Source organism: Strongylocentrotus purpuratus, unplaced genomic scaffold (genome assembly GCF_000002235.5).
Source record: "Strongylocentrotus purpuratus isolate Spur 01 unplaced genomic scaffold, Spur_5.0 spur5_scaffold_4, whole genome shotgun sequence".
Taxonomy (NCBI): domain Eukaryota; kingdom Metazoa; phylum Echinodermata; class Echinoidea; order Camarodonta; family Strongylocentrotidae; genus Strongylocentrotus; species Strongylocentrotus purpuratus.
This window is the reverse complement of record NW_022145610.1, coordinates 22,066,605-22,081,499: the sequence shown is the minus strand read 5'-3', so window position 1 is coordinate 22,081,499 and position 14,895 is coordinate 22,066,605. Positions and strand designations below refer to the sequence as shown.

The following is a 14,895-nucleotide window of genomic DNA, read 5'->3' as shown; positions in this document are numbered from 1 at the left end:
TTCAGTGGACCTCTCCATTTCCTCAAAATATAAATGCAGTTAATTTAAAAAAAAAAAAAAAAAAAAAAAAAAAAAAAAAAAAAAAAAATCAATTTTTGTCTTCATCAAATATATAAATTATTATTAAGATTTGTTTATTACAAATGTAACTATGTTTTTTAAACATTTTACATTGTATTCGTTATTATGTATTGTATTTTGTAGGAAATAAAAATGAAAAATTATGAAATGAATTTTGTTAAAATCATGCATGATAGCCACTACATCCGTGTAGATCTCAAAATGTTCTGTGACGTAGAGCCTAATGCTTGCAGATAAGCACATGTATCCTTCCTGAGGCTATTTAAATCCTCTTCATTAAATGTACGGAGATCATGAGTCTATTTCATGCTAAGTAGTGAATACTATCAAATACAAGGTGAGCAGAAAGCTCTTCCATCACTCTAGAGTGCTTTTTTGTCAGCTTGGACACAGAAACAGGTGCATCTTAAAGCCAGGGATACACACGTGCCTAGGAGAGCGCTAAAGCCATGTTGAGACGTGGCTTCCTAGTTGGCGTTAGTCTTCCCCTGCAGCAATAAATATTCCATAAATATTTGACTTCTACCATTAGTTGTCCATAATACTGATAATGATACATGAGATTTATATAGCGCCATTATCCATTTTAATTATATGCTCAAGGTGTTATTCAGCCTAACTTGCCACAATTAAGTTAACACGACCTTTCACAGACCCAATCTCACTCAGCGTAACTTCATGAAGTGGTGGCGCCCGCACTAGTCAACCTCAACCCGGCATCGATCTAAACCGCGTAAAATCTAATTTTCATTTTCGATTGTAAACAAACATTTTCCTAAGCCATGAAAATCACTCTAAAGGCATCGAAAAAATGTGCATGTGGTAAAAACTGAAGGTTTGACCCAGGGAGTTCTAAATGTTAGGTCATAGAACCATTGTGAAAGGTCTCAGATACTCTGAGTGCCAAGTAAGAGCATCCACAATTCCACATGGTCAACTTACGGTACCCTATAGTCGTGTTAGCGCATTACTTCTGGAAAATCCAGGAGTAAATCAGTTGCCGTAGGTAACACAACTATTGTTCAGACGGTCACTACGCCAACCTTTACGCTGACCTAATTACCATAAAATACGCCAACTAGCTCTAAACATGACCTTTATGCCGACCAAAATTGCCATCGTGTGCATTTGAGTGGAGTTCAGATTACCGGAATAGACTGGTTTGTTCTTTGAAGGTTTGGGTTGTACATTTCAAAGCATTATTATTGGAGGGTGACACTTTATAGTTATACCATTACCAAGCAGTAGAAATGAAGAGGCTTGAGATTTTTTTCCTTCACAGATCTGTTTTGTATTCACATGCAATGGTGGTGGTGATAGCACTGTAGAGGACCCTTTAATACGCACCACGGCATTGTTTCACTAAACTGTTGTTAGTATGAGTTCACCGACACCCCATTGACGTGTGTGTTCATTTTAAGTTTCAGTTTCAGTGGGGTCTCGGTACGCATTTACTTATGACAGTTTTGTGAAATAAAGCCCTGAAGAAATACATACTCCTGTAGGCATGGCTCGACATTAATAGGGGGGCCAATACCAATCAAGTATTTTGTGAAAATGTAATTTATTTTTTATTGTACATAATTTTTATGTTTATATTGTACTTGCCACACTCGACCCAGGTATACCAAGTAGGTACATGTACATGATATGCGCCTGGTAGGGTTAATTCCTTGAATGCACCAAGCCCTATTGTTGCTAGAGGTATAGCTGTGGTAATGATATGATACCTAAAGTCCTTTGGAAGTGTATAGAGACGTTATATCTTTATGTCATATGCGCTATATAAACAAGAACGGAATATATATGTTTTCACTCGACTGCTCTAGTAGATTTATGTTAATGTTGAGTTATGCAATTAATCCTATTATATGTATTCCTACTTCACAAGTGATATGCACAGTACTTTGTTTATAACATACACACACAAATAGTATGTTTCAACAAACATGACTTCATTCATGAGCAATAAATCAATCATATATATTCAACTCTCTGCATGCAGACGGAGCTTGTTGTGGCAGTTTGAAAGCACCCAAGCTCCAGACATGAACTTGTCAAATTGGGATGGGAACACCTGCCAGCAAAACAACAGTATATGATGTATATCACACCAGAAAATACATATCAGGCACCGCAATCAAATGAACATATGGTCTGTTTTGCCGCCAGAAGGGCGCTAACTCATATACTTTAAGACAAAGCTAACATCTTTCTGCCTCTCAGCAGATGATATTGTCAATTGAAAGCCAGAACGGCATTTACTCCAGATGTTAAATGGTACTAGGTTTTTCTGGCACTCGACTAAAAGCGTTTTTTGTGGTGTGTGATATTGATATTGGGGGCGGATACTAGATGTAGGCTCTGGGTATCACCACTTCGACTTCGGCTGTATGTGCACCTGTTTGAGAATGTCATCTATTCAGAGCAAGAAAGATGTTAACTCTGTGTTTAAGTATATAGTTAACATCCTTCTGGCTCCAAAATAGTGAGATGATATTGCCATAGAAATTGAATTAAAAGGGTTGATAGAGGGATTGTAAGGAAGGATGGTAACAAAGTCAAGATATTCATGTTGCTACTGAGAAGATCATGTGATATATTTGGTTGTCGTTATTGCATTTGATCCATATCCTTTTCACTGGTTTTTATTAATCAAACTGCTAATCATGTGATCTATACATTATGATGACATACATGTGATCCACTATTCCACTAGGCCACGACGCCTCTACGTAAAGCATTACTGAAAGATAAAAAACTATATATATGTATCTAACCTTCGAAGGACGATGCTAAACTAAACGGTACACAAAAAAATGATCCTATTGTTGATAATAAAAACATCTCTGTTTGACGTAGAGGACATTTTTGTCTCCTTTTTTCCCCTGCATCTGAAGCATATTTATTTTTAAACCACAATGTAGTGGTAGTTGACGTTGAGGCACAAGATTAGCCATCATGTCCATTAGTTTGATACATATAGCTTGACTATAGCCAAGGTCAGAACAACAGGAAGAAAGTTTTCAGTTTCATATTTAGGCAGTTCTTTATGGAATAATCTCCAACTAACAGTGTGGACAAAGCCATTCACATTTTGCTTCAGGAAAGCACTTATAGATCACCTTTTAAATGAGAAAAATAAAATTAACAGGTACTAGGCATTTGATATTTGACTTTTTCATTCATTTATACAATTGTAATATTTGTTGTTGTAATTAGCTTTAATACATGTAGCATTTCTAATTTGCTTGTTCATTCTATGTACCCAAACAGTGTTTTTCATATGTTCGAAGGTACCAGGCTTTAAAGCATTCATGCTATTTTCTGGTTCCTTTTATCCTTGTAAGTTATTGTATAAAACTGTATACCGGTACGTAAAATATTCTATGAAGTTTGTCATCCACTGCCCACAAGCAAGAACCCTTTTCTACCATTGAAAGTGCAAAGCACGTACAGTGTTCTTGCAGGCACCTGACTTTGTGTACATAAATGTACTTTACTTAAAATTTAACCAGTCAATGGCTGCATGGATGCAACTTCCTGAAATTCATCACAAACTCTTACTTCTTATTGCAGTGGAATTGAGTTACCCACCATTGTTGTGACCTGCACACATGATTTATCGCTACATTTTCATCAAATTTAAATAGGTGCCTTACGGTACAAATCACATTATTTTGAAAATCAATATTGTCAGTAAATCCCCTTCCACCTTTAATTTCATCCAGACAATACTACGACATAACAAACCTGTGTGCTTGCACCCACCTTACGCAAATATCGCCCCTTAATTGTCTATTGGCAAGAAGTGAGTTATAATATGACGGCAGCAAACCAGAAATTAAATTTGAGCATGCCTCTGTAGATGTTTTGTCCCTGTGTGCTGTTTCGGAAAGTGTTTGAATGAGATCAAATTTCCTTCTTGACTTTTGTTAGAGACATGAACTTTACCACAAGCTGTTTTTATTTTAATTTAGTTTGGAAATTAGTTGTTTTTTTATTCTTGTGTAATGTTATTTAAGCATCCAAAGTTTCTGACTACACAAAATCTTTAAGACAATTTTTCTGTTGAAAGTGTTATGAAGTTTGTTTAAAAATAAGCAATTCAAATGTCAGAATGCAGAAAGATTATATTTTGTTTTGCTCTGTCCTCTGGACCTACCTGCAGTATATCCTGTCTTTGGTCACGTACCCCCTGTCCACACACAACATTTTCCGTGACTAATCATGATTAGCTATACCGTTTCGCGATAGTGATACCGTTTCGCGATAGTTTTACGACCAAAATTGTAGGTGTGGACGCTCACTAACGATACGTCGTATAACGAAACTAGTCTAACGAAACGCAGGTTTGGGCATCGTTTCGAACTGAAACTCGATAAAGAATCACGCCTAATCACGGAAAATGTTGTGTGTGGACAGGGGGAGTGTAACTAGTGTAACTAACTGGGCGGGGCTTAACGTGACCTCGAGCGAAATGAGACCAGACCTCTTATCACTATCGCGAAACTCTATAAAGAATCACGGAAAATGTTGTGTGTGGACAGGGGGCATTTTATACGATGATTCTTTAGTGACGACGTTTCTTGTGTGTGGACATCCTGGAATTTATACGATGATTCTTTATACAACGTATCGTTATAGAGTTTTGGGATAAATTGTTTTGTGTGTGGACACGCTGTTTTTCATTTTCCCAAGGATGCAATATTATTTCATTCTAGAGCATGATTATTTAAACTGTCCAGCCTTTGAACATTGACAAATATAAATTACAGTACCGGTAGTCAGAATAAAACAGTCTAAAACTATGTTAACAATATTTTTTGGTATAACTATTTTTAACTCTGAAATATATTTTTCATCTTTCTTTTGTTCCAAATCCTAAGCCTGAAAATGTGTTTTTTGTCTTATTTTCCATGTTTATCCATAAAGAACAATAGTTTTCTAAGAAATACCATAAAAATGTAGAGAAAACAGTGAGAGTAAAAGTAAAAGATAACCAGGGTATTGTGACGTTAAATCTGACATTTGAATCGCTTCTCATTTATGATGTCTAAATTGCCAACATCCTAAATAAAAAGCAATGGATGACATGGAACATCCTGCTTTAAAATTCTCATAATTTTTTATTTTTGTTGTCAAGATTTCCTGTGAGGAAGGTTCTCATTTTGCTCTGGCTTCTACTGTTTGAAAAAAAATGTTATACTCGTCTTATTTTTAGGTTTGACGTTTTTGTAGAATTTGTAGCCATCATCTTCATCCTCATAAATAGCATCGTCAACACCATCACCACCATCATCATTATCATCATCATCATCATCATCATCATCATCATCATCATCAACATCATATTTGCCATCATCATTTATACTCACAAATACTTCAAACAAATATAATGTCTTCACCATCAGAATCATCATTATCACCACGTCTACGGTATATCATCTTTTCCACTGTTTGTAGGGCTATGCAACCTTTGTAATGGGTTAATTTGTATGACAGCAGAAAATAATAGAAACACAATGGTGAAAGTTTGAATTAACCTTGACCAGTAATGAGAAAGTTATGAATGTTTGAAATATGAAATCGAGGCATGATTTGGTTCAAATTGGCAATTTGGTCAGTGGATTGTTACATTGTACAATGTGCAATTTTTTTCTGCTTTCTTTAAAGTTAAAGATCACCCCCCTCTCAAAAAAATGAAATGGAAGCTCTTATTACCAATCATGTAAAAGAATATGTTTTGACTAATACGTGATATGATACAAATTTTGCTGAGAAATTGCCTACTAATTGATATATTTGGTAAATTATTATATCTCTTTGGACCTGATAGATATAGGGTAGTCCCATATACATCTTTCCGTGTACAGTACTTAATTGTAACTTTACCAAGACTGGGCCAAATTTCTTATCATTTTGATGATTCCAGAACCCATGCAGTACACCCCAATACTTATATGCTAGATGATCAACCTTTTCTGGTCGATTCCACAACGTTTCTTTCACAATGCATTTGCATGACCGTAACTGGTCTTTATCTTTCATAGGAATTTGCTATTAAGGTTGGAACTCCCTTTATGCACAATCGTCATCAGCACCAACAGCTTCATTAATAATAATGATAGACATAGTGGGTTCTTCTAAAGCACTCATGTCTGTCAGACTTGACACTCCTGGCACTCCACAATTATTACCCTGGCTGCCGTTATAGCGCTCTAGCATCTCAAGGAATTAATTCCTGCCAGGTACCCATTTACATCATCTAGGTCATGCAATTGCGTCGAATGTAGATCAATTTCTTGCTGTAAGACAGTGCCGTGGCGGGACTTGAATCCGAAACTGTGTGATCCACAGTCCGGTGACTATCCATTAGACCACGACACCTCGTCCACATTATTTGTTTATTTTTTCTACCACCGTCATTACTGAAATCTACCCCCCCCCCACCACCCAATACCACAGGGGTCAAACGTGCTTTCTCTAAATTTTGCTAATGAGTGCAGAGTTCAGGTGCAAGAGACTCTTGGGTGATAATTCCAAGCCTCTGCTACTGTTTCTTGACATGTACATGTGCGTGGCCATGCCGCAGAACTCTGAATTGATTCACTAATGGAATAAACCAGTAGGAGGTCTACAGCGAAGGCAGTCTGCTGGACGCTGCGTTGAACCGTTAAACCGTGTTCGGATCTCGGTCAATGGTCATGTTGGTATTACAGGGGTGAATACAGGATTGTCAGAAGGGGGCAGGGAAATTCTTAGAACTGGGTTTTTGGGAATTATGCATGCAGCCCCATCTCCTCTAATCGTTAGGGGATGCACATGAAGCAGCAAAAACAATAAATATATTTTAAAAAAACAAAAACAAAAAAAATCAGAAGGAAACATTCTACACAACTTGTCAATTTTGTCCTATTCTCTTCCCTTCTTCACCTCTTTTTTAAAATGTGTAAATGAATTAATATGGGATGGCAGAACTTTCAGCTTTTTCAGTCCCCCCCCCCCCCGATCCATCTAAATGTAGATGTACGTATCACCGCTGTATATCTTTTAGAAAATGATATGTCCAGGGAGAATTTCTGTGAGAAAATAGTTCCCCAGAATATAACCTGCAGACAAATCCTGCAATGTGTGAGTATGATGCACAATATTCCAGTACGCTGACCTTGGCTGGAAAAAAAGAAGAAATCTATATATAAACATGCCTGCTCTTCTTACTTGCAAGCTGACATTATAGATTGCCAAATAGCCCGCTATTTCTGATTTGGGAAATAATCCTGAAGTTACAAAATTGCGTCTTCATCAGCTCGAGATTCGACCTCGAAACTTGAAACTCGACCTTGAGAAATTAGCTCGAGATGTTTTGCTCAGCGTTCTCGCATAGTGCGAGTCTTTGGGCTGGTGAAGACGGACAGGACAAATAGCGGGATATTTTGCAAACTATCCCAAGATATCTTTGGATGATTATCTCGACCAAATATCCTGCTAATTGCAACTTTGGGTTGATGAAGACGCAAATTAACTTGATAATTTGCGATCGGGATAGTTCAAATAGCGGGATATTTGGCAATCTTGAGCTGATGTAAACAGGCCTATAGAGTACATGCATAATGATACAACTGTACAATCTTGAAGAGTAAGGACATGTATCGATATGGCAAAACAAATAATACCACCTGTGTATAAAGACCTTTTCCCCCCCGTTTTCCTTGAAAATTGATTCTTTAAATACTTACCAAATAAACCTACACGTAAAGATTACCTACCTATAAAGACCATTTTCCTTGTCTTCCTCGAGCGGTACTTATACACAGGTTTCACTCGACTAGGAATATCTGTTTCCCATTACAGCTTCTATATATCTAATTCCATAAATTCAGGATTTTCTTTTGGAGATAACTATGATGCGGAGATAAGTATGTTTATGTTTTCAATAATATTTTGAATTGTTCTCTTTTCTTTCTTTCTTTTATTTTTCTGACCTTCCTTCACTGTTCTGTATACTACCACTTTTTGTATTTCCCCTCATTGCCTCATTTTCCTTTTATTAATTCTTTTTCTTGTTTCTCCATTTCCTGTTTTTCTTCTCTTTCTCCTCAATTTCCTTTCCTCCTTCACCTCCTCCTTCATCTTTTCTTTTTCTCTATCTTCTTTTTTTCTATTTCTTTATCTTTTTCATTTTTTTTCTTTTTCTTCTTTGTCCCCCTTTTTTTCTTCTTCTTCCTTTCCTTCTCTTCTTCTTTTCTCCTTCTTTTTCTTTTCTTCTTCTTCATTATCACGCATCCTCCTCCTTCTACTCCTCCTTTTCCTCCTCCTTCTCCTCCTCCTTCTCCTCCTCCTCCTTTGTCTTCCTCTTCTCCTTCTCCTCCTCCTTTGTCTTCTTCTTCTCCTTCTCCTCCTCCTTTGTCTTCTTCTGCTCCTTCGTTATACAGGCATAGAGATTTCATGAAAGACTGTCCCAGTGGTGCCTTGGGGGAAGAAGTAAGCATTTCATTTTATTTATTTTAATTTACTTTCCATGACTTAAAAACATAAGTCAGTATTTTACCAATTCAGTTAAACCCAACTCTGAGTCTAAAATCATGTATAACAAGAGGACAACTTAGACCACAGACTAACCTTCTTTGTTGCACCTGATTTTGGACAAAAGCTTAGACCGAAGCTTCAGGTTTAAATTTTCATAGAATACGGGTCACAGAGTGATATATCAGTGTCTAAGTCAAAACCAAAATATTACAAAAACTTTTCATACCAGTGGTTCAGTAAATTCAGTCATTAATTTCTTGGTAAACTAGATTCTTATATCATTTTAAACAGATTTTTAGATCATCCTTTTTTTTTCTTTCTTTCAAATGACCATGACAAATTTACACGAGGGGAACTAATCACCCAAACATGTAATTTTTGGACAGCTACATGTAGTATGTATGTATAATACTCAAACCCTGGCATTGTATGGACAAAATGGTAAAGGAGTTCAAAGAAAATAAAGGGTAACCAAAGAGAAAAGAAGAATAACCATGCATTGAATTCACGTTAGACTTGGGTTTCGTGCCTACGGGGCTTAGTCCAAACTTGTCACTTTCACTGTTTATAGGGAGTATTTAAAGGTAATACAAAGTTTTGGTATGGGGTCATGAATTTGGTTCAAATGAACATATATTGGAAGCATATACGATCCTACAATATTCAGTGATCGTTGTCGCGGTCGAAATCGACTCTAAAGTTATGAAATTGTAAATAATAAACATTTTATGTTGAATAGCTCCCTCTCAATGTCAAAATATTAATTAAGCTATAAAACAATGTTTATTGACTAAAATCGACCGATTAGCTATTCTCGTTCGGAAATAATGTACCACAACTACATACTCTGAGATTTTCATGGTCGCAGCTACCATTATACGGCCGTAGGAGCTATTTGAAATTTATCAAAATTTACCGGGAGCACCGGTAAATCTTTATATTCAATTTTTCTCGAAAGCAGAATTGTTTAAGGGGCTAAAATTTCTGGTGTTTTTAATACATCCACAGGGCCATCCAAATTTATCAAAATTGTTAAGAATCACTATCCACCCATTTTTCGACATTTCCCAAAACTTTGTAATACCTTTAAACCACCCCGTATTAGGCCGGGTCCAGACCACTTGACCCAAGGACAGCCTGACCCTGGATAACCCGACCGACCAACTGACCAACCACCCTGGACAACTTGACTCACTTGACTGGGTCGAGTTGTCCATGTTAAGGTGTCAATCACTCCTGACAACGCAACCAACTTTGTTTCCCCATGATTTCATGAACTAAAGTCACTTTATGACATTCTGAATTGTCATGAGTATATTCACATGAATATCATTTGTCAAATCATGCAAAAACCATGAGAAAACATGGAGAGATGTAGATTTGATAAAGTATGTATGGTGTGGTTGGGTTAGAGCTCGGGGGGGGGGGGGGGGGGGGGGTTCACAAAACTTGTCGTCAGTTACAAATGACAGTTTTTAATATAAGCTACTAAAATCATTGCGTCCGATTGGTTATCAGCAGATTTGTCACTGATTTTTGTCATAATGTCATTGAAAAAAGGCTTTGTGAAATGCCCCCCAGATCTTATCACATGGGGAAGGCTAAATCAGGCCTTGATTAAATCAATTCTTTGAATAAACCTAGTTAGAGTTTTTCGAGAACATTGCTCATTGCTACCATTAGGCTTAATATCAGTTTGATGTTGTCTCTCGAGGGTATAAAATTGCTGCGTCAGTTGGGTAATGGTGAGGGTAATGGTTACCAAGGTGAATTATTGAAATATGATTATGACATTTATGCCTTGATGTGATACAGACGAGGAAGGCCTCCTCTGTCAAAATAACGCAATCCCTTCCAAAATTTCCATACAAGCACAGATTTGGCGTAATAATTCAAAATTTAATGACAGTATAGTAAAAAACAAAATTAACAAGAACAGTTACGAAATGATCAATCCCTGGACAAAAATATTTAGGTATTTCTGAGATTAAAATCAAATGCTTTGCTCAATTCATTCTTGTTTAACTTTTTGTTTAACAACAATTTTTTAATCACTGTAGATTCAAGGATATTAAAAAAAGCTACATTCTTTTACATTCAAATCTAAGAAAGGTATCATAGGATACCATATGAATAGTTAAAATAAATAAATAGTTTAAATAGGGCAGTCAAACTCATGTAAGAAGTTTATTTGTATGAAAGGAGGACAATCAGATAAATAGAATGGTGACAGAATAGTAAAATAAAGCAGACCCAAAATAAGATAATTATCAATGTTTGTATTATGAGATCACTATATACATGCAAATCTAAAATTGGCAATATGGTGTATGGATTGTGACATAGACACGGACAGCTCTCTTTGCTTGTCATGTACAAAAATATAATTAAATTCTGTTTTTCTCCTAATAGCCTTCTCCCTTGGGGCGGAACTCAAAATATTCATGTTCATCTTTATTACCGCACATTTAATGTGATGCATTAATTGCGCATTATTTTAGATTGACCATGTGCATCACAATGCTTATCAGTAAGTGTATCTTGCCTTGAAGTCACATCGCTTTTAAAGTAAAATGCTCAGATGTAACCTGAATAATATAAGTTAAGAAAATATTACTTAGCCAACCAAATTGCGAAGTAAAATACTGACTCAATCTACATCCAGAATTTAATACAGCCAGCTCCTTGACTTTAATCTACAAACACTATGCAGATTTTTTCTAATGATGTCTCTGAATGCTATTAAACCTCCTACAGTATTTACATTTATCAGAAATATCATTTTTTACTTGCATATATATATATTGATTACAACATGGCAAATATTGGCTTTTTTCCATTGCCTTACCTTGCTGAGCAAATTTGTGTGATATATCCTCAGGTACCTCTAAGCAATGAAATCAATATGATGTCGTAAAATGCGACAATTCTGCTCAGAAATTGTCATCCGTTAAAATTGATTTGCTTTATTAGTTTCTTTTTTTGCCTTCCGCCAGAGGAATAGAGAGATATGATTATGACAATTGCAAGAGGAAGGTATGGGCTTTGAGATGTTAGAGAGCGAGATCAGCTCAGGGGCATTCATGAAATTGTGCTTTCATTTTTTTGATAAGAACTATTATGATCATATTTTAGAGAGGAAGAGTGCGAGAGAGATAGAGAGAGAGAGAGAGAGAGAGAGAGAGAGAGAGAGAGAGAGGCAAAGAAATTAAAAGAGAGAGTGAGAGACAGACAGAGAGAGAGAGAGAGAGACAGCCACCAAACCGACGACAGTCTATGGCTAAGAATCGGTCAGTTTGGGGTCGGTCTAGAGTCAATTTGGTGGTGTGACCAGGTATAAGCCTCAGTACTCTTGATGCTGAAATGAGTGGTGATGAATGTATTATAAAAAGTAATACAAATATCATTGAGGGAATGCATTAGGTTTGCAATCATGAAACATGCTTATGACCCATTGAATAAGTAATGATAATAGTTGTGCTCCCAAATGTCTTGACGTACAGGCTGCCTGTTAACCTTTTCCAAGTCCTGAGTAAATCTGATGGATATATCTTGAGCGCATCTCATTATTAACACTTAAAATTAAAGGCAAACATGCCCAAGGGGCTAATAAAATCAGACATTCAGTGTAAACTTCTCTACAATCTGAATTGCCAAGATAGTAGGGGCAGTTACACTGTCATCCAAACACGCCAAAAAATGCCAAACCGGAGCCTGGCCGCGATGTTACCAAGGGCAACTACGCTTTACCGGCAGACATGCCAAGCCCCAAACATTCCAAAACGAAGTGTGATCTTTTGGCGTGTTTTGGCGTGTTTTGGCGTGTTTGGCAAGTATAACCGCTCGCAGTTGTAACATCGCGATGTTAGGCACGTGTCTTCCGGCACTTCCGGATTGTTACCCGCGCTCTTTTAAACCACGTTCTTCCCGTGTGATATTTATAGCATTTCCATCGTCGCGCGTGTTATCCGTTCATTCAGCTCCGTTTGTTCCAATTCCGTTAACTCATCCTTTATTCAATCTTCATTATTCCCGTCTGGCCATATCTGTCTAGTAGTAGTATTTGAGTGTTTTGTTAGATTAATTAATTAATCGACGTCGGCGAATTCTCATAATTCCAATTAACAACGATGATTTTCTTAACCTTCCCATATCGTTTTTACTACTAGATTTCGATTGAATTTGGGAAAACTGAATCAGCAGCCGTAGTCCGTACTTCGTAACTTATCCACTCTTGCCTCAAATACTACACGCGAGATAAACAAAACATATCGCATGCATGCGCATGGGATGAATCGCTATTTAGCTAGCTATAGCGCTAGCTGGAAATTGCGCGCGCTAAAAATCTTATAGCAGGCCGGGGTCAAAGGTCGGGAAGACTGCACATGCGCATTACCAACCGAAACACGCCAAAACATCGCTGAACAGCTCCGTCGGTGATGTTTCAGCACAAGTGTAACCGGGTGCACGAAACATCGCGACTTTTCAAAATGAGGTATTTGACAGTATAAATGCGCCTAGTGTTTAATTGAGGGGGTGTTTGCATGGATGGAAATTAATCAGGGTCAAAACGATAGTTGTATGATCAGTGTAATTAGGACCTATTGTATTCAGCTGAAGGAAATGGGCATGTATGAATGACAGAAGTAATGGCTAATTAAATGTTAATTGCTGACATTGTTTACAGAAATAGACAGACAGATAGTCAAATAAGAAGACATGCATACAGCAAATTAGAGAGAGAGAGAGAGAGAGAGAGAGAGAAAGAGATGGGTATATAGGGAGATACAAAGGGATATCAAGAGGGATATTGAGATAGTGTAGAGAAAGAGACAGAACGAATAGAAGTAGGCTAGATGTCAGGAAATATGGTAGTGTAAAGGGATGAAAAAGCTGAAAGTAATGAGAGCAAGAGGATGAAGAGAAAGAGAGAGAGAGAGAGGAATAGAGAGAGAGAGAGAGAGACAGAGAGAGAGAGAGAGAGAGAGAAAAGATGTAGGCCAGATGTCAGGAAATACGGTATCAGAGGGACTAAAAACTTGAAAGTAATGAGAACAAGAGAATGAAGAGAAAGAAAGTGAGAGAGATAGAGTGACTGACACAAAGAAGTGGATAATTAAAGGTTAATGAATGGTATTTTGTAATGACAGACAGGCAGACATACAGACAAGGGGGGGGGGGGGGTGGGGTGGTTGCAGTAAGTGTATACAATGAATGCTAAGCTAGCTATGTGGTTTATGTTAACTTCATGTTAATGCATACATTTTCCAACCAATTACATTTACTTTATAAACAAATGTCAATATAGATTAATTTTCTTCTCAATTTCTACTTCTAACTGATGATAGACGGAGAATTATTTTGCCTTGAAATCATTTCCTGTTTTGCAACATGTATTAAAGCAGCATAATCTATTAATGATGATGCATAAGAAGATGTTCTAGATTTTTCTGTGACCCTTTTTGGGGGTGGGGAGGATTCAAAAGCTGCAAAGCTGCAGATGAGAATCTTCTAGATTTGCTTATATATGTTTGATATGAAAAAGTATTGTTTCTCAACCTGTTTTCATTCATTTCCCCCCTTCTTTATTTCCAGGAATTTCAGACGATATACCAGCAATTCTTCCCCTATGGGGACCCTTCCAAGTTTGCTGGGTTTGTCTTCAAGGTCTTTGATGCTAACAAGGTAGGAGAATTATCATTAAAAATAGATTTGACTAATTATTATTTCTTTATTATTGCAACCAAAATTTTAGGTCAAATTTCATATTCAAATAAATATACACACATTTACATAAAAATGGTAGAAATAGTAATGCATTGCTCTCATTAATCATCTTTTCTTTATCCCTCCTGAATATTGATAATAAATACAGAGCAATTTCCATAAGCTAACAATAAAAGTGTAATAATCCTACCCTTGTTAGCTATACTCATCACATAATGAGCTCCAATCTGATGTCTATTCATCAAGTAAATAATGGAGACACGTAGGAATTATGCGCCTTCGGGGGAACTGAGACGGTGTTCTGTCAACCAGATTTTCACCAATTAGTCAGGGATGGGTCTTCAAATCCCTTCATCTTTCGCCAGATTTCCTCCAGATTTCAAAACAATCCCAGTTTATAGTTAGTAAGGTATCTTAGCTAAATCCAGAATCATTCGTCGGGAGGTAATTTATGGACTATCCAACTTACAGAGAAAGAAGAAAAACCCAGAATCATCTTTTTGTTTTGTTCTTATTTTTTGTATACACCCTGTACTTGTAAAAAAAAGAACAACAATA

The 14,895-nt window shown here is 36.8% G+C and overlaps 1 protein-coding gene across 1 annotated transcript in view; it reads left to right on the top strand.

Annotated features, from left to right (window-relative positions):
- LOC752875 (neuronal calcium sensor 1) overlaps nucleotides 1-14,895 on the top strand; it is a 48,373-nt gene that overhangs the window by 12,246 nt on the left and 21,232 nt on the right. Inside the window, exons 3-4 of the mRNA XM_030997514.1 lie at nucleotides 8,517-8,565; nucleotides 14,206-14,295. Coding sequence (XP_030853374.1) covers nucleotides 8,517-8,565; nucleotides 14,206-14,295 — 139 coding nt within the window. The remainder of the gene's footprint in view (nucleotides 1-8,516; nucleotides 8,566-14,205; nucleotides 14,296-14,895) is intronic.